The sequence below is a fragment of the Vitis vinifera genome, chromosome 19 (genome assembly GCF_030704535.1).
Source record: "Vitis vinifera cultivar Pinot Noir 40024 chromosome 19, ASM3070453v1".
In the NCBI taxonomy this organism is placed as follows: Eukaryota; Viridiplantae; Streptophyta; class Magnoliopsida; order Vitales; family Vitaceae; genus Vitis; species Vitis vinifera.
This window is the reverse complement of record NC_081823.1, coordinates 23,904,169-23,919,675: the sequence shown is the minus strand read 5'-3', so window position 1 is coordinate 23,919,675 and position 15,507 is coordinate 23,904,169. Positions and strand designations below refer to the sequence as shown.

The 15,507-nt window shown below is 39.1% G+C and overlaps 1 protein-coding gene across 8 annotated transcripts in view; it reads left to right on the top strand.

The window, feature by feature from the left end:
• LOC100247369 (molybdenum cofactor sulfurase) overlaps nucleotides 1-15,507 on the top strand; it is a 121,374-nt gene that overhangs the window by 83,303 nt on the left and 22,564 nt on the right. For 4 of the 8 annotated variants that reach the window (XR_009465334.1, XM_059735667.1, XM_010646611.3 and 1 more), the window contains one exon: nucleotides 3,773-3,837. Coding sequence is in view for 7 of the 8 variants with exons in the window: in XM_059735667.1 (XP_059591650.1) it covers nucleotides 3,773-3,837 (65 nt within the window). In the remaining variant the exon portion in view is untranslated. Of the gene's footprint in view, nucleotides 1-3,772; nucleotides 3,838-13,308; nucleotides 13,391-13,427; nucleotides 13,486-15,507 lie in introns of those variants that run through there. The other 4 variants (XM_059735669.1, XM_010646614.3, XM_010646613.3 and 1 more) reach the window with 4 other exon arrangements.

The following is a 15,507-nucleotide window of genomic DNA, read 5'->3' as shown; positions in this document are numbered from 1 at the left end:
GTTCAGTTTGCCTACAAGTCGTCGATATCTCCCAGGATCTCTTAGAGGCTCCCCTTGTCCTGGTACAAGTTTGACATTTGGATCCATAGGAGTGTCAACAAGTTTACATTCTAACATACCTGTTTCTTCCAAGATGTCTAAGGCATACTTCCTTTGTGACATAACCACACCTGAACTGGATTGAGCTATTTCAAGTCTCAGAAAGTACTTGAGTTTGCCCAAGTCTTTGGTTACCCTCCTGATCACTGCCTGTAATGACAATGTCATCCACATAAACTACCAAATAGATGCACTGCTCGAAGAGTTATGATAGAAAACTGAATGATCTGCTTGACTCCGAAGCATTCCAAACTCTTGAACAACTGAACTAAAACGCCTAAACCATGCCCGAGGAGACTGTTTTAAGCCATATAGAGAGCGGCGTAACTTGCACACTTAACCAGACTCCCCCTGAGCAACAAAACCAGGTGGTTGCTCCATATACACTTCCTCGAGAAGTTCACCATGAAGGAAAACATTCTTAATATCCAATTGATAAAGAGGCCAATGACACATAGCTGCCATGGAGAGAAATAAGCGAACAAAAGCAATCTTGGCAACAGGAGAGAAGGTGTCACTATAGTCACAACCATAAATCTGAGTAAAGCAGACAGAGACATTATCGGTCTGGGCAACAGAAGCTGATGTGGCTGCCTGATATCGGAGATAGGCATCATAATTACTACCAGTAAGGGTGATACTCTGAGATGTGGAGCTCGCAGCGGAGTCAGGTCGAGATAGCAGAGGATCAGATGACTGAGCAATGTGGGCAGTGTGAGGAGGCCGTCCATGTAACTGATAGCAATGATCTCGAGTGTGACCAAGCTTATTACAATAGGTGCACTGAGGACGTTGTCCTCGACCCCGATTGTCACTACGTCCTCCTCGAGAGTTAGTCTGAGAGGCTAACACAGATGAATCTGAAGGACCATCAGTCGACAAGGTCTGAGTAGAGGAGAGGCGTAAGAGACGAGCGAACACATCATCCAATGATGGTAATGATGGACTAGCAAGAATCTGATCTCGGACAAATTCAAGATCTAGACGGAGGCCAATGAGGGTTAACACCATAAAGAACTTGTCAGTCTATATTTGTTGAGCTTCAGCACCATTAGTGAAGGGCATCAAAGTTAAGAACTCCTCCTTAAGAGACGCAATCCGGCCAATATAAGTAGACAAATCCATCTCCTGCTGTCTCACACAAACAATATTAGAAACCACCTTATAAAATCGTTGAATATCATTCATGTATAATCCTTTAGCCTGAGTCCAAAATTTAAAGCAAGTTTTGTAGGCACGAAGATGATGTAAAATTTTGGGATCAACAGATTGCCATAATACGCTGCATAATTGTGCATCGATTTTCTTCCATTGCACTTTGTCAACATTAAGTATAGCATCCTCAGGTGTAACAAGATGATTCTCATAACCTTGTCCCATAAACCAAAGTTCCACGGACGTTGACCAGAAGAGATAATTCTCACTACCAATCAATTTTTCCGATGACGGATGTAAAAATAAGATTTTTAGTCGCCATATCCACTTCATCTGAGATTGAATCACATTTGGATCGAAGAGAGCCCTAAAGGGAGGTCGGATCACAACTGTGGAAGAAGAACCTGGTATGTCATGACCCAAACAAAGGAGAAAAGTGACTGGAGATGAAGAAGAGGCCTTCCCAAGGCACACACAGGTCTCGGCCAAGGAAGGTAGCTGTCGTCGGAGGCTGAAATGCCAAAAAAATGGAGAAGTAGGGTTCGGAGAGGACTGATGGAGGCTTAGAAGTGCAAGACGGCGTCGGATGAGCCTGCTGGTAGAAGCTTGGCACCAGAAAGTGGGCCACGCGCCCTCATGCGCCGGTGCGTGGGATTCAGGCCGTCGGAGAAGAACGGCGCGTGGACCGGTTTTTGGCTCCGGTGCTTCGAGAAAAGTTGCAATTGCGCTCCAGATGATGTGGTCGGTGTTGGAAAATATTGCAAAAAAAAAATGTCGCCGGAAAAGTCACCGAAAAACGTCGTCGAAAAAATGTTGACGGTGATGAGGGTTTTCTGACCACGATATGATTGACCAGAAAGCTTTGGGAGATGGAAAAGGTGACCGGAATGAAACACGATCATTGGATGGATTCCCGGAATTAATTACACGGGTGAACCAGAAAGAATGAAGTTTTCTCCCTTGGCTTTGATACCATGTTGAAAGAGAGAAAGAGAAAACCTTAATTCTCATTCATAGCATTAACTTCTTACAATAGAGAAATATATATACAAGGCTAGGTTGAACTAACTACCATATATGGGACCTATATTAAGAAAGGAAAGAAAGATTGTACACTATAAATACATTATATTCAACAGTTGGCATTGTTATGCGAAACTTCATATAGCATGCAAAATTGAGCCACAAAAACTCTTTAGAAATGCACCCTCGCTGGTCCCGTTTTCATGGCTATTCAAACTTAGCTTCCTTCATGCGAAAAATGCATACAAAGCTCACATAAACATGTGCATTTTCATCAAGGCAAATCCAAAGCCAACAATTCATCTTCCTTCACATGGCTTCCTTTTATCAAACAGCCTCATTTCCCTCTTTCCACAAGATGCTACTCCATATCCCCTTGGCAATTTCACTTCAATTTAACCTTAATAATTTCATAACTCAAAAGAATTGTTAGTAAAATTGCAGGAGTAGCAATATGCCAATTGAGTAAAAAGGATAAGATTACCATCCAAAAGATGTAAAATCTACAATATTTTATTATCCAAATTATATAGTTTTTGAGTAGTAATCAGATTTCCCCCTAAAAGGAGACCTAAATAGGTAAGGGGCCAAATAGAGACTATTACAATCCAAAGAGGCTAAATCTTGAATAAAGTCCTCACCCACATTAATACATCTTATGATCATTCTGATAGGGGAGTTTTCTGGTACAACAGTACCATTTTAAAGTTTTATTTTTTATTTTATTTTTGTCCTTATTTTATCATCGTGATGGGAGTTGATTGCATTTATCTCATTAAAATATTATTGAAATAAAATCATGCTTTTAACAAGATGTATACTAAATATATGGTCCACTACCATTGTCTTTCTTAATGGCATGCACCTAATGCTTATGATTCATTATCTTGTGCAAGTTTAAGTCATACTAGATGTTGATAATATGAAATTGTCCTGTGGTTGGCTTCCATTGGTAAGCCATTTCCTAGCAACTCAAGTTTTTGGGTAAGCGGTTGGCTAGATGATTGTTCAAGGCTCTGTTTCAGAGAGGTCTACTGTTTATTCCCATTTCTTTGAATATAATTGGTTATTTGCCTGTCAATCTGTGGGTTGAGGCCATGATTGAAGCTGTTAGCTTGGCATACATCGTCAGCCCATTTCTTATCAGCTGAAATTTATGGTACCTTGTTGTTTAACATATGAACCATACTTTTCTAGATTAGTATATTTTATTTAAGCCCTTGGTCTTAGGTCAACAGTAACCATGCAACTATTTCTTTGTCACAGTGGTTTGTATGAGATTTTATATGACAGCATCTGCAAATAAAGAAAACTTCAAAACTAAAAAAAAAATTTGGAGAAAAGCCCTCCCAACTACTTGGAATTGGCTTGTAGTTAATTTATAAAAAAATTTATTTGAACAATATTGTTATTCTTCTACTGTGAATTGGGGTATATTTCTATTGCATTTTATCTGAATAATAATTTTATCCTCTTTCTGCAAACTTTTGTGCAGGCCTTTTACATGATCGAGAATGGATTCTAAAAAGCCTGACTGGAGAAATTCTTACACAGAAAAAGGTGAAGTAGTTGCCATGTAATCAAGTTGTATACATTTATTTCTCTGTATTCATTCATTTGTGAACTTGAATTTTTTATTTTAGTTGCAGTATTGATTTGTTTGTGTGGTGCATTACACATGTAGATTATGGAACATTCTAGTAGATCAGTTCAGTTTATAAACTTTTCAAAATTATACAGATAAAAGATCTATTGCTTCCAACATCTGCCATGATTTTCATTTTGAAAGAAATCACTATCAAACAATTCTATTTTATCTTTTAAATAATTTTATTTTATCTACAATGGAAAATTTTTGTTTTTTATTTATTATATGCAATTTACTTTATCAAAATTAACGTGTTCTTAATAATCTGAATGTTTTTATGGATAATGTTATTATATAACAATTCAGTGTGGGAAAGAATGAATGAATATAGACTAAATATGTCTTAATGCTTGTAGATTATCTTTGGATGTCTGGTATCCATCTTAATCTGACCTACTTACTACCAACACTGTCCAGAGATTACCCCTTTCATTGCCTTCCAAAGTTTCAACTATTCCCTGTTAACAGTGGTTGGTTGAGGCAACCACATCTTCCAAGTAGGCATAAAGTGGGGAGGTTCATTCTCTCCTCATATGGAGATTTCTTTCCACCAAAGCAATCGACCTAGACACTTCCTTCAAACTTGCCACCTATTTTATCTTATTTTCTTTATTTTTTTAAACATTTTTTATTAGGAAACTGAAGTATTATCTACATATTCAATTCTAGAAGCAGTTAATGAGGGATGGCAGATCCTTCTGTAAGAAAGAAGGGAAATGGGAACTTAGAGGATCAGCTTCAATTACAAGATAGAAATCCACCATGTTTACACCCTAACCATGCTGAAAGCCCAATGCCAGATCCTATAAGCCTAGCCAAGAAGCAAGTCCCCAACAAACTCCAATGAGGAGGCTCTCCCTCTAGGCCAGTCTATTAGTTTTCATGGTTATCTGACTGAGCTTTTCATGCAAAAGAGCACCAAAATTATGAGAGATTAATACTCCGAGCAAGTTTGCTAGGTTAGTGATAGGTTTCAGCCATTCATCAATTTATGCAACTCTGAGGAGAGATTTACGGCTCAAGGCCTGTTGAATGTGTATTCTAAAATAGAAATGCCTTCTTGGCCTCCGCTATCGAACACTGTCATAAGCCCTCTACCCTTATTCGATAATTTATCCAAGAAAAGATTGTTGACTGGTGCAGAAAAAGATGACCAACGAGTACAATTCTGCCCTTTTGGAAATATCAATAGAGACTTGTTGTACCTGTTCATAAAAACTGAAAGTAGAAAGTGTCTATGGATCTATCCAATGCTGCCAACCCCTCTCTCAAGAGTGATACACCAATTGCCCTCTTTCCAGGTAATCCTCATGTTCAAGCTGACTGCCAGTCATCTAGGGTACTTTCCTTCTAAGAAACTACCTTGAAAACTTGTCTTCGCTGGTAACATTCAATGAAGAAATGGAAACTGGGCACACCCAAGACAGTTTGTCGGGCGTGCCTTCTCATCCAGCCTAATCTTTGAGTGAAATAGCATTTGAGGAAAATCATCTGCTAAGGTGGATTTATGCTTGCTAAATAAGAAGCTAGAACAAAAATTTGTGCCTTTTTATTCAACCTAAACTCTGAGTTAAATGGTATTTGAGGAAAATCTGCCAAGGTGGATTGATGTTTACTAAATAAAGAGAACAACTTTGAGAGTCTAGAACAAATTGTGCCCTCCTATCCAGGCTAAGCTTTGAGTCAAATGGTATTTCAGGAAAATTATTTGCTGATTTGACAAGGTGGATTAATGTTTACTAAATAAGAAGAGTCTAGAACAAATTTTGCCCTTCTATCCAGGTTAAGCTTTCAGTCAACTGGTATTTCAGGAAAATAAATATCATATGATGTTGTCTAGTGAACTAGAGCTAAGAACAAGGTAACTTTGAATCAAATGGTATTCGAAGAAAATCATTTGGCAAGGTGGATGGTTGTTTGCTAAATACTGTTGTTAAAACTGATTTTAATTAATAATGAATAATTGAGATTGCATAGGGATATATACATAGTAAATGGATAGAATATATACAAGGAAAGATACAAAATCATAGAGAATGAGATTTCCTAAGATTATTAGGAATTTCATATGGTAGAATTTCAACACTCCCCCTCAAGCGGATGCAAGATATTTTGCTTGCGAAGCTTGTCCAAGAATTGATGAAATATTGAGCTTGATAGACCCTTAGTGAGAAAGTTGACCAATTGCTTAGTTAAAGCAACATAAGGAGTATAGATTTGCTCATTGTAATTTTTTTTTTCTATGAAGTGTCAATCGATTTTTGACGTGTTTGGTTTTGTCATGATGCAATGGGTTATGTGCTATGTTTATAGCGGCTTTGTTGTCACAATAGAACATCATAGGCACTTAAGTCTTGACTTTAAGATCTATAAGCACTATCTTAATCCCAAGTAACTCACAAATCCCATGGGTTATTGCCCTAACTTCAACCTCTGCTCTAGACCGAGCTACCATTGATTGCTTCTTACTCCTCCACATAACAAGATTACCTTCAAGTAGAGTGCAATACTCTACAGTAGATATCCTATCAGTTAAGGATCCTGCCCAGTCTGCATTAGTGTATGCCTCTAACTGAAGATTCCCATTATTCTGGTACAGAATTGCCTTGCTTGGAGAGGACTTAAGTACTTTGAGAATTCTACACACAGCTTCCAAGTGAGATTTTAGTAGAGAATGATGAATTAACTCACAACACTAGCTGCATATGCAATATCAGCCCTGGTGTATGAGATAAGTGAGCTTTCCACCATCCTCTGATAGATTCCTCTATCAACAGAAGATTCCTCCTTTATGTCTCCAAACTTGTGGTTAGCCTCAATTAGTGTTTCTACAAGCTTGCACCCAATAGATCTTTAATTTCAAATTCACCTGCCAAATAAGAATTCATTTTTCCAATCTCAATTCATTGGTTGCAATATCATCTACATACACAATTAGGGCAGATACCTTTCGAAGAATAGAATGATTGATAAATAAAGTGTGGTTACTTTGACTTTGTTTATAGCCTCTTCTCATCAAGGACTTGGTAAACTTTCCAAACCAGGCCCTTAGGGATTGTTTAAGCCCATACAGAGTTTTCTTCAACCTGCACACTTTGTCACACCATTTTCTATGAGAAAAACTAGGTGGAACAGCTATATATACATCCTCTTCCAAGTCTTCATGGAGGAATATGTTCTTCACATCAAATTATTGCAATGGCTAATTTAGATCTGCTGTTAAAGACAATAAAATCCAAATAGCGTTCATATTAGTTATAGAGGCAAAAGAGTCTTGATAATCAACACCATAAGTTTGTGTGTACCCTTTTGTCACAAGTCTTTATTTGTATTTTTCCATTGAGCCATCAATGTTGTACTTAATGGTATAAATCCATTTGCATCCCATGGTCTTCATCCTTTTGCAAGGGCTGACGATGTAAGGTGCCTAGTGGCTGTAACGTTTTGGGCCTTAAGGGTGTGAAAGAGGCCCGTGTTTTGAAAGGGAGCTCCAGTAAAGAGGTCCAGTGGCAATCAGGCCCAGTGGAGAAAGAGGCTTCTCCTTCAACCTTTGGGCCTTCTATTTTGAGCTAGGGCAGTGTGGACCAAGTGGACTGTTGCGGTGAAGGCTCATTGGGCCTTTTAAAGGGGCTTAGGGCTTCTTTGGAGTTAGATGCTATGGTTTTTCCCTCTGATGATGGTGAGAGCTTCTCCTCTCTTGAAGGAGAGTCAGTCTTTGTTGACACTTTGTTCCTTCCTCACCAATGAAGCACTCTTGGAGGAAGCAACCTGATTTCTGGGTGCTGATACTTTCCCTTTTTCTTCTATGGGGGTGGGGGCTTCTTCTTTTTCTTCTCTTTCCTTTGAGCATGGGTGAGATTCCGGGCTCAATGAGTTAGACTCATAGAATCAAAGTCTACTGATTTGGGGGACTGGAGAGGGTTCCTTTGTTGTGGATTCTAACCCGTTGACAATGATTTTGTCCAATGGAAGTGCAGTGGTATTTCTGATCAGTAAGGGAAAAGAGATAGTACCGGAGGAGGCGGGAAAAAGTTAAGGGAAAGGGGGGTTTGTGGCCAGTTGTAAGAGGGAAGAGGGTTAGTCGAAAACTTGGTTCTTTGACAATAGGCTGAGTTTGGCAATTTCTTAGGTTTTGAGAACAGAGTGGTTTGAGGATGAGATCTTAACACTTCTCAACAAGATTAGAGTAAGGAAAAAGAGGGATGCATGTACAGTAGGAGAAGATGCAAAATGGGATCGTCACATTTTAGGAGAGGGCTTAAGAAGTTGGAGTGGTTAGTAAACTACAATGGAGCTGGTTTAAAGGGAGGAAGGGGCAGAAGTTTGGGTTAATCCTTCGGGTGATAAATGAAGTTAAGAATCTTATCTTGGAATGTAAGAGGGGTTCTAAAAGAATGGTTATAAAGTCTTTTATTGAAACGCGAAGGGTAGACCTGGTATGCATAAAGTCTTTAATTAAAACACAGAAGGTAGACCTGGTATGCTTACAGAAAACAAAAGCCCAAGTTATATCAATTGGTCTAACGCATAGCTTAGGAGCAAGCAGACTTTCAGAATGGGGTGCAGCGAACTCAGGGGGGGCAGCAGGTGGGATCCTTATTTTTTGGGACCTGAGGGTGTTGGAGTTGGTGGGAATGGAGATAGGTGAACACTCAATTACTTACCACTTCAAAAATTGCGATGGCGGTTTTGTTTGGATTTTCACATGTCTTAGGAGAGATAGAGAGGTTTTGTGGGTAGAGCTGAGGGCCATTAAGGGGCTATAGGATAATTCGTGGTGTATCAAAGGTGATTTTAACATAGTTAGATTTCTAGGGGAATATAATGGTGCCAGCAGGTTGTCTTTGGAGATAAGATTTTATGAAATTATTGAGGACCTGCAGCTTAGAGATCTACCATTGAATGGGGGGTCCTTTACTTTGAGCGAGGGCTTAAATAACCAATCTTAGTCAAGATCAGACCGCTTTTTGGTTTCCAAGAGGTGGGAAAGTCATTTTAGTGGAGCAATCTAGAGCATACTCCTTAGACTTGTGTCAGATCATTCACCAATCTTGTTGGATGAGGATGGCTTACAGAGAGGTCCTTCCCCTTTTAGATTTGAAAATATGTGACTGAAGGAGGAAGGCTTTAAAGATTTATTAAAGAGCTGGTGAGTGGGGTTCGGCTTTAGGAGGGTCTCATAGCTTCATTTTATCTGAGAAATTAGTCTGAAGGCTAATTTGAAAAGGTGGAATATAGAGGTGTTTGGGAATGTGGCAGTAAAAAAGAATCTGACTCTTTCTCAAGTGGGCTTTTGGGATGCAAAAGAAATAGTGGGTGTGTTATCTCAAGGGGAGATAGTTGCAAGGGAGGAAGCAAGGGTGGATTTTCATACATGAGCCCTTATGGAAGAGACTAGCTAGAGGTAGAAATCAAGGGAGGTGTGATTAAAGGAAGGAAATAAAAATACCAACTTCTTCCACAATGGCAAATGTACATAGAAGAAGGAACAAATTAAAAATTAATGGGGTTTGTTTAGCGAAGGAGGCAGGGATTAAGGAGGGGATTGTTCATGTCTTTCATCACCTCCTTTCAAAACAAGGAGAGTGGCGTCTTTCCATCAGGAATATGAGTTTTAATAGCTTAGATGTCCAAGATGCAACAAAGCTGGAGGATCTATTTGTGGAGGAAGAGGTGTTTGTTGCCCTTTTTGATTTAAATGGGAATAAAGCACCTGGACCAAATGGTTTCTCGATGGCCTTTTGGCATTTTAGATGGGACTTTGTTAAAGAAGTGATGGGTTTTTTCAAAGATTTTCATTAATAAGCAAATTTGTAAGATGCCTTAATGTGACCTTTCTGGTGTTGGTTCCAAAGAAAGAGGGGGAGGGGGGGAAAGTGAATGATCTTAAAGATTTCAGGCCTATTAGTTTGGTAGGTAGCCTGTATAAGTCATTAGCCAAAGTGTTGGCTAATAAGTTGAAAAAGGTGGTGTGTAAAGTGGTCTCAAAGTTCCAGAATGCCTTTGTGGAGGGAAGGCAAATCCTAGATGATGTCCTTATAGCCAATGAAGTCATTGACTATATGTTGAGAAAGAACAAGTGTTGGGTGCTGTGTAAGCTTCACATTGAGAAGGCATATGATCATTTAAATTGGGAGTTCTTGCTTTCAATTTTGGACGCTATGGGGTTTGGGCAGAAATGGATCTCATGGATTGGATGATGAATTTCGATAGCAAGTTTCTTGGTTTTGGTTAATGGCACTCCTTCTAGTTTTTTCCAAAGCACTAAAGGAGGCAAGGGGACCCACTTTCACCATATTTGTTTGTGCTAGCAATGAAAGCACTCAATTGCCTACTTAGGAGGGCTAAGGAGAGTGATAGAGGTGGTGAGGACTGGGAGATTTCTAACTTGTTATTTGCTAATGATACTTTGGTTTTTTATGAGGCCTCTCTCACTCATGAATTACTTAAGTTGGTTACTTATGTGGTTTGAGACCATTTCAAGCTTGAAGATAAATCTTAGCAAGTGCGAGGTCATTCCAATTAAGAGGGTGGAAAATTTGGAAGATTTAGCTTCTGTTCTAGGTTGTAAGGTGGGAAATTTTCCAACCACTTATTTGGGACTTCCACTTGGTGCCCCTTCAAATTGTTTGGTGGTTTGGGATGGGGTGGAAGAGAGGTTTTGTAAAAGACTATCAATGTGGAAAAGATAGTATATTTCCAAAGGGGGGATACTTACATCGATACATAGCACCTTATTGCCCATCTATTTTATGTCACTTTTTCAGATGCTGAGGAAAGTGAGGATGAGGTTGGAACAAATTCAAAAGGATTTCCTTTGGGGTTGAAGAGGGTGGTGCTGTAAGGAAGTGATTGTTAGTTATGGGGTTGGGCTTTGGAAAACCATAAAGAAATTGTGGGAGATGTTTAACACTAAAGTCTCTTTTTTAATGGGCAATGGAAGGAGGGTCAAATTTTAGAAAGATAAATGGTGTGATAATGAGCCATTGTGTGGTTCTTTCCCTTGCTTATTTGCCTTGGCTAGCTCAAAGGAGGTGTAGGTGGCAGATCTATGGAATGAATCTAACTTTAGTGGTGGTTGAACCCCTAAGTTCTCTAGGAACCTAAACGGTTAGGAAATTGTTATTGTGGAGCATTTTTTTTTTTTAAGCTTCAAGATAAGACAGTGAATGAGGGAGCAAAAGATAAGGTCATATGGCTAGAGACAAAGAGCGGTTCCTTTTCTATGAAGTCCTTTTATGCTTGCCTAGAGCCTGGGTGTTCTATTCCATTCCCAAAAGTTGTTGTTTGGAACTCTTAGGTTCCATCTAAGGTGAGTTTTTTCACCTGAGAGGCCTTGTGGGGCAAGGTTTTGACTTTAGATTGTCTCTAGAGGAGAGGATAGTCCCTGGCTAACAAATGCTTCCTTTTCCATATTCAAGAGGAGTCGATTGACCACATCTTGCTTCATTGTGGAATAGCAAGGGCTTTGTGGTGGTTTTTGTTCTCTCTCTGATATTTGTTGAATATTGTCTTCCTCAGTCAAAGAGACGTTGTTGGGTTGGCATGCACCATGTGTTGGTAGGAAAAGGAAAAAAGTGTGGGGAGTAGCTCCTTTGTGTCTTTTTTGGACAATTTGGAAGGAGAGAAATAAAATATCATTTTAAAACAAGGAGCTCTCTGTCCTAAGACTAAAAAACTTGTTCCTCTATAACTTGTTTTCTTGGACCAAGTTGTACATAACCATGGGCCCTATGTCCTTTTGTGATTTTATTGATTGGGTGGGTTCTACTACGGGAGGGAGTAGTTTTTTATTTTTCCTTTCCCTATTTTTTGTCCATCTCTAGGCAAACTTTGTATACATCCTTTATACTTTGGTGCGCTCTTCTTGGCACTCTTAATACATATTTTGTCTACCAAAAAAAAAAAGAGGGTCTTGTAAAGGAACTACATGCTGCTTTCTCCTGGAATACATTTTGACTATAAAAGATGCTTCATTTTCAACTACTATAGGATTTTCCGAGTGATATTGGAAATTTGAATAAATTTATTGGAAGTGGAAAAAATTATTTGAGGAAAGGGACCTTTGGAATCATTTTGATTTAGTGTAGAAGAGTAAAAAAAAGGTTCAAGTTCTTACGACCTATCTTCCATATCATCTTTTTCCCCCTCAAGATAGGTGTTTCCATAAAAAAAAATTGGTTTTCCAGAAAAGTTAGGTCCCTTGTAGCATATTTTTTCCATGTGGTTAGATGCTAACATTTGTAACCCTTTTGTGTGGATGAGTAGCCTCAAAAGATGTAATGGATTGCTCAAGGGTCAAATTTCCCTCTTAAATGGCTATGGCCATGGACATAGGATAAACACTCAAATATCTTTGGAGGCAATTTACCAAATCCCTAAAATTTGGGAAATAAAGAGTGGAGATTTTAGTCAAGGACCCTAATAGGCATCCTATTTATCAAGTAGGTGGTTGTCAAAATGATTTCTCCCCAATATGTTTTGGAACATTTATTTCAAAAAGTAAAGTACGAACAACTTCTAATAAGTGCCTATTTTTCCTTTCGGCAATCCCATTTTGTTAAGGTGTGTCAATACATGGTGAGTAGTGAATTATACCCTCATTTTGAAGAAAATCAATCAATGCTTGGTTAAAATACTCCCTCCCGTTATCTGTCCTAAGAGTATGAATTTAACTCCAAATTGGTTTCAGATAAGATTATGAAAGAAATGAAAAAAATGAAAAAAAAAATACATCATAATTCAGATTTAGATTTCCTAAAATATACCCCAAGTAGGATGAGTACAATAAACCATCATGAGTTGGAAATATTGGTGACACAAGATGGACCTCGGGCTTTAGAATATGTCAAACTAAATGGAGGGAAATTGTTTAGAGTATTTATTTAAAGAGGTATGTGATAATGTTTCGCAAGTTTACAACTTTCACAATGCAAATCCTTGACATCAATATTTGTAAATAAGTAGGGAATGAGTCTTTTTAGAATTGAAAAAGAGGAATGAGCTAAACGTCTATGCCAAAGCCATATCTTATATATTTTAGTAGTAATAAGAACCCGATTCAAGATCTACAACTACCTTAGCATTGCTTAGTGCTCAAGTGCATCTTACTAGGTGGTCCTAAGCTTTTGTAGTTCTATGACAATTGCATGATTGAGTATAAGGTCTACCACAACAAGTTAATGTTCCTTCTCTATTAGTTGCTGCATGATTAAGTTTAGGGTCTACTACAACTAGTTAAGGTTCTTTCTCGAATAAGAGCGCTATCATGCAATGTGCCAATGAAATCTTTAATGGTAGATGCTAGTGTAATAGCATAAAGATAAAATAAACTCATACATAAAGCTATATAAGGTTTTAATGTAATATTTTTTGTCTGCCAGGGTAGCTCAGTTGGTCAGGGCAAACGCTGGGAGGTGCGGTCCTAGTAAGAAGCACATGGTCCCAGGTTCAAATTCTACCATTGATGATACCTTAATTTACTAGGTGCTGGTTGTTGCAGGTATCAGCACCCTAAGGTTTGAGTCCAAAGTGCTTCGCCATGGAATGTTCCTCTGTTATCAAAAAGAAAATGTAATTTTGCTAACCATGGAGAATTTATGAAGGAAAGAGAAAAAGAGAAACAACTCTCAAGCCTTGAAACAATCTATTTCTCTGCTTCTAGTATATTTCTATACCTTGAACTCAACCTCTGTTACGCCAAGGGTCTCTCACTTTTCCTTACATATCCATTTACCTGGTGGTAGATTTTCTATGCTCATCAAAAATGCATTATTTTTTTCACTTATGATTTAAAATACTCGTAGAGATTATCCTAACACCTTTTCTTAATTGATGAGCTACCTATTTTCTTTAGGAAATACTAATATAGGAAATATTTTATAGAATATTATTTACCAAAAGGAGTATGTGCTGGATAGAAGTTTCAGACACTTTCCAACACCCTAAAAGGAGAAGTTATGTGGTTCTAGCCAACACAGTCTTTATTCGGTACCCATCCTGAGTAGGCCTCGGGCCTAAAAACACCAAAGATGAATGATAAAAAACAAGAGGATACAAGTAAGAAAATGAAGCTGATCATTGATGGTCTTAATTTGATGGCTGTCTCCACCGTTTTTGAATGGAAACTCATGCAATCAGGTGGTGAGTTCTCGTTGATCTGTAAATTCTGTTATCCTGTACCCTCATCATTCAAAAATGGCATTGCAATTGGCTGATTACTCTTAATAAAGGCATTAATGCTTTGGTTGGTTTGAAAATCCTTTAGTTCATATTTTTTTTTTCCTTTTGATAGAGAAGTTTTATCCAAGAGAGAACTCCACAAGTTTGTCATAGAATTAAGAAAAAATGCCATGAGATGCAAGTTAATGGTTCATAATATAATGGAGGAGATACTCTCCACATTAGCATTTATTGTTCTGAGTTTGTTAAATATAATGTATTTATAGTATATTATCTTTCCTTGTTAATATAGGTCACATGTATGGTAGTTAGGACTCCTAGCCTTGTATATATATATCTCTCAATTGTAAGTAGACATTACATGAATGAGAATTAAGGTTTTTCTTCTTTCTCTCTCTCTCAACATGGTATCAGAGCTAGGGAAGAAAACCTAATTCTTTCCTGTTTCCCGTGTCATCAACTCCGGGCAACCTTCCGGTGACCGTGTTTCATTCCGGTCACCTTCCCCATCTCCCAATACTTTCCGGTCAGTCGGAACGTCGTTAGAAACCACTCACCGCCGGCGAAATTTTCCGGCGAACTTTCCGGCGAACTTTTCCGGCGACCTATTTTTCCGACACCGACCATACCAGAAGGAGCGCCTGGAGGAGATCTCCAACTTTTGTGAAGACACCGGCACCAAAAGAGGATCCACGCGCCGGCCACGCGCCATTTTCCGGCCGGCGACTGCATCTCACGCGCCGGCGCGTGAGGGCGCGTGAGGACTTTTCCGGCGACGCGCCTCCTCCTCCAGCCTCGTCTGCCGCCGACCAGCATCCCTACCTACCTGGTTCTCCCATCCGAGCCCTGCACGTACCTCTTTTGGGGATTTTTGTCTCCGTCAGCCCTCCAAACAGCCTTTCCGGCGAAGTTCCGGCTACTTTCTCTCCACCCCAATCCCTGCACGTGCCTTGGGAAGTGTTCTTCTACCTTTCTGGTGGTACCACGTCGCGATCTGAGGCCGTCTCCCTTTTTCGGTGGTGCCACGCCGCAATCTGAAGCCGTATTAGGGCTCTCTTCGATCCAAATACGTGAATATGACCACCAAAAATCAGATCTTTACCTCTGTTATCTCTGGATCTCCTATGATTACCTCAGAGAAATTGGTTGGCAGTGAAAATTATCTTTCCTGGTCTGCCTCTGTTGAACTTTGGTTTATGGGTCAAGGATATGAGGATCACTTGGTTACCCAGGAGGCAGATATCCCTGAGGTTGACCGCGTACAGTGGAGGAAGATAGATGCACAGTTATGTAGTGTATTATGGCAATCGGTTGATCCCCGGATTCTTCTTCATCTTCAGGCCTATAAAACTTGTTTTAAATTTTGGACTCAGACCAAAGGATTATACACGAATGATATC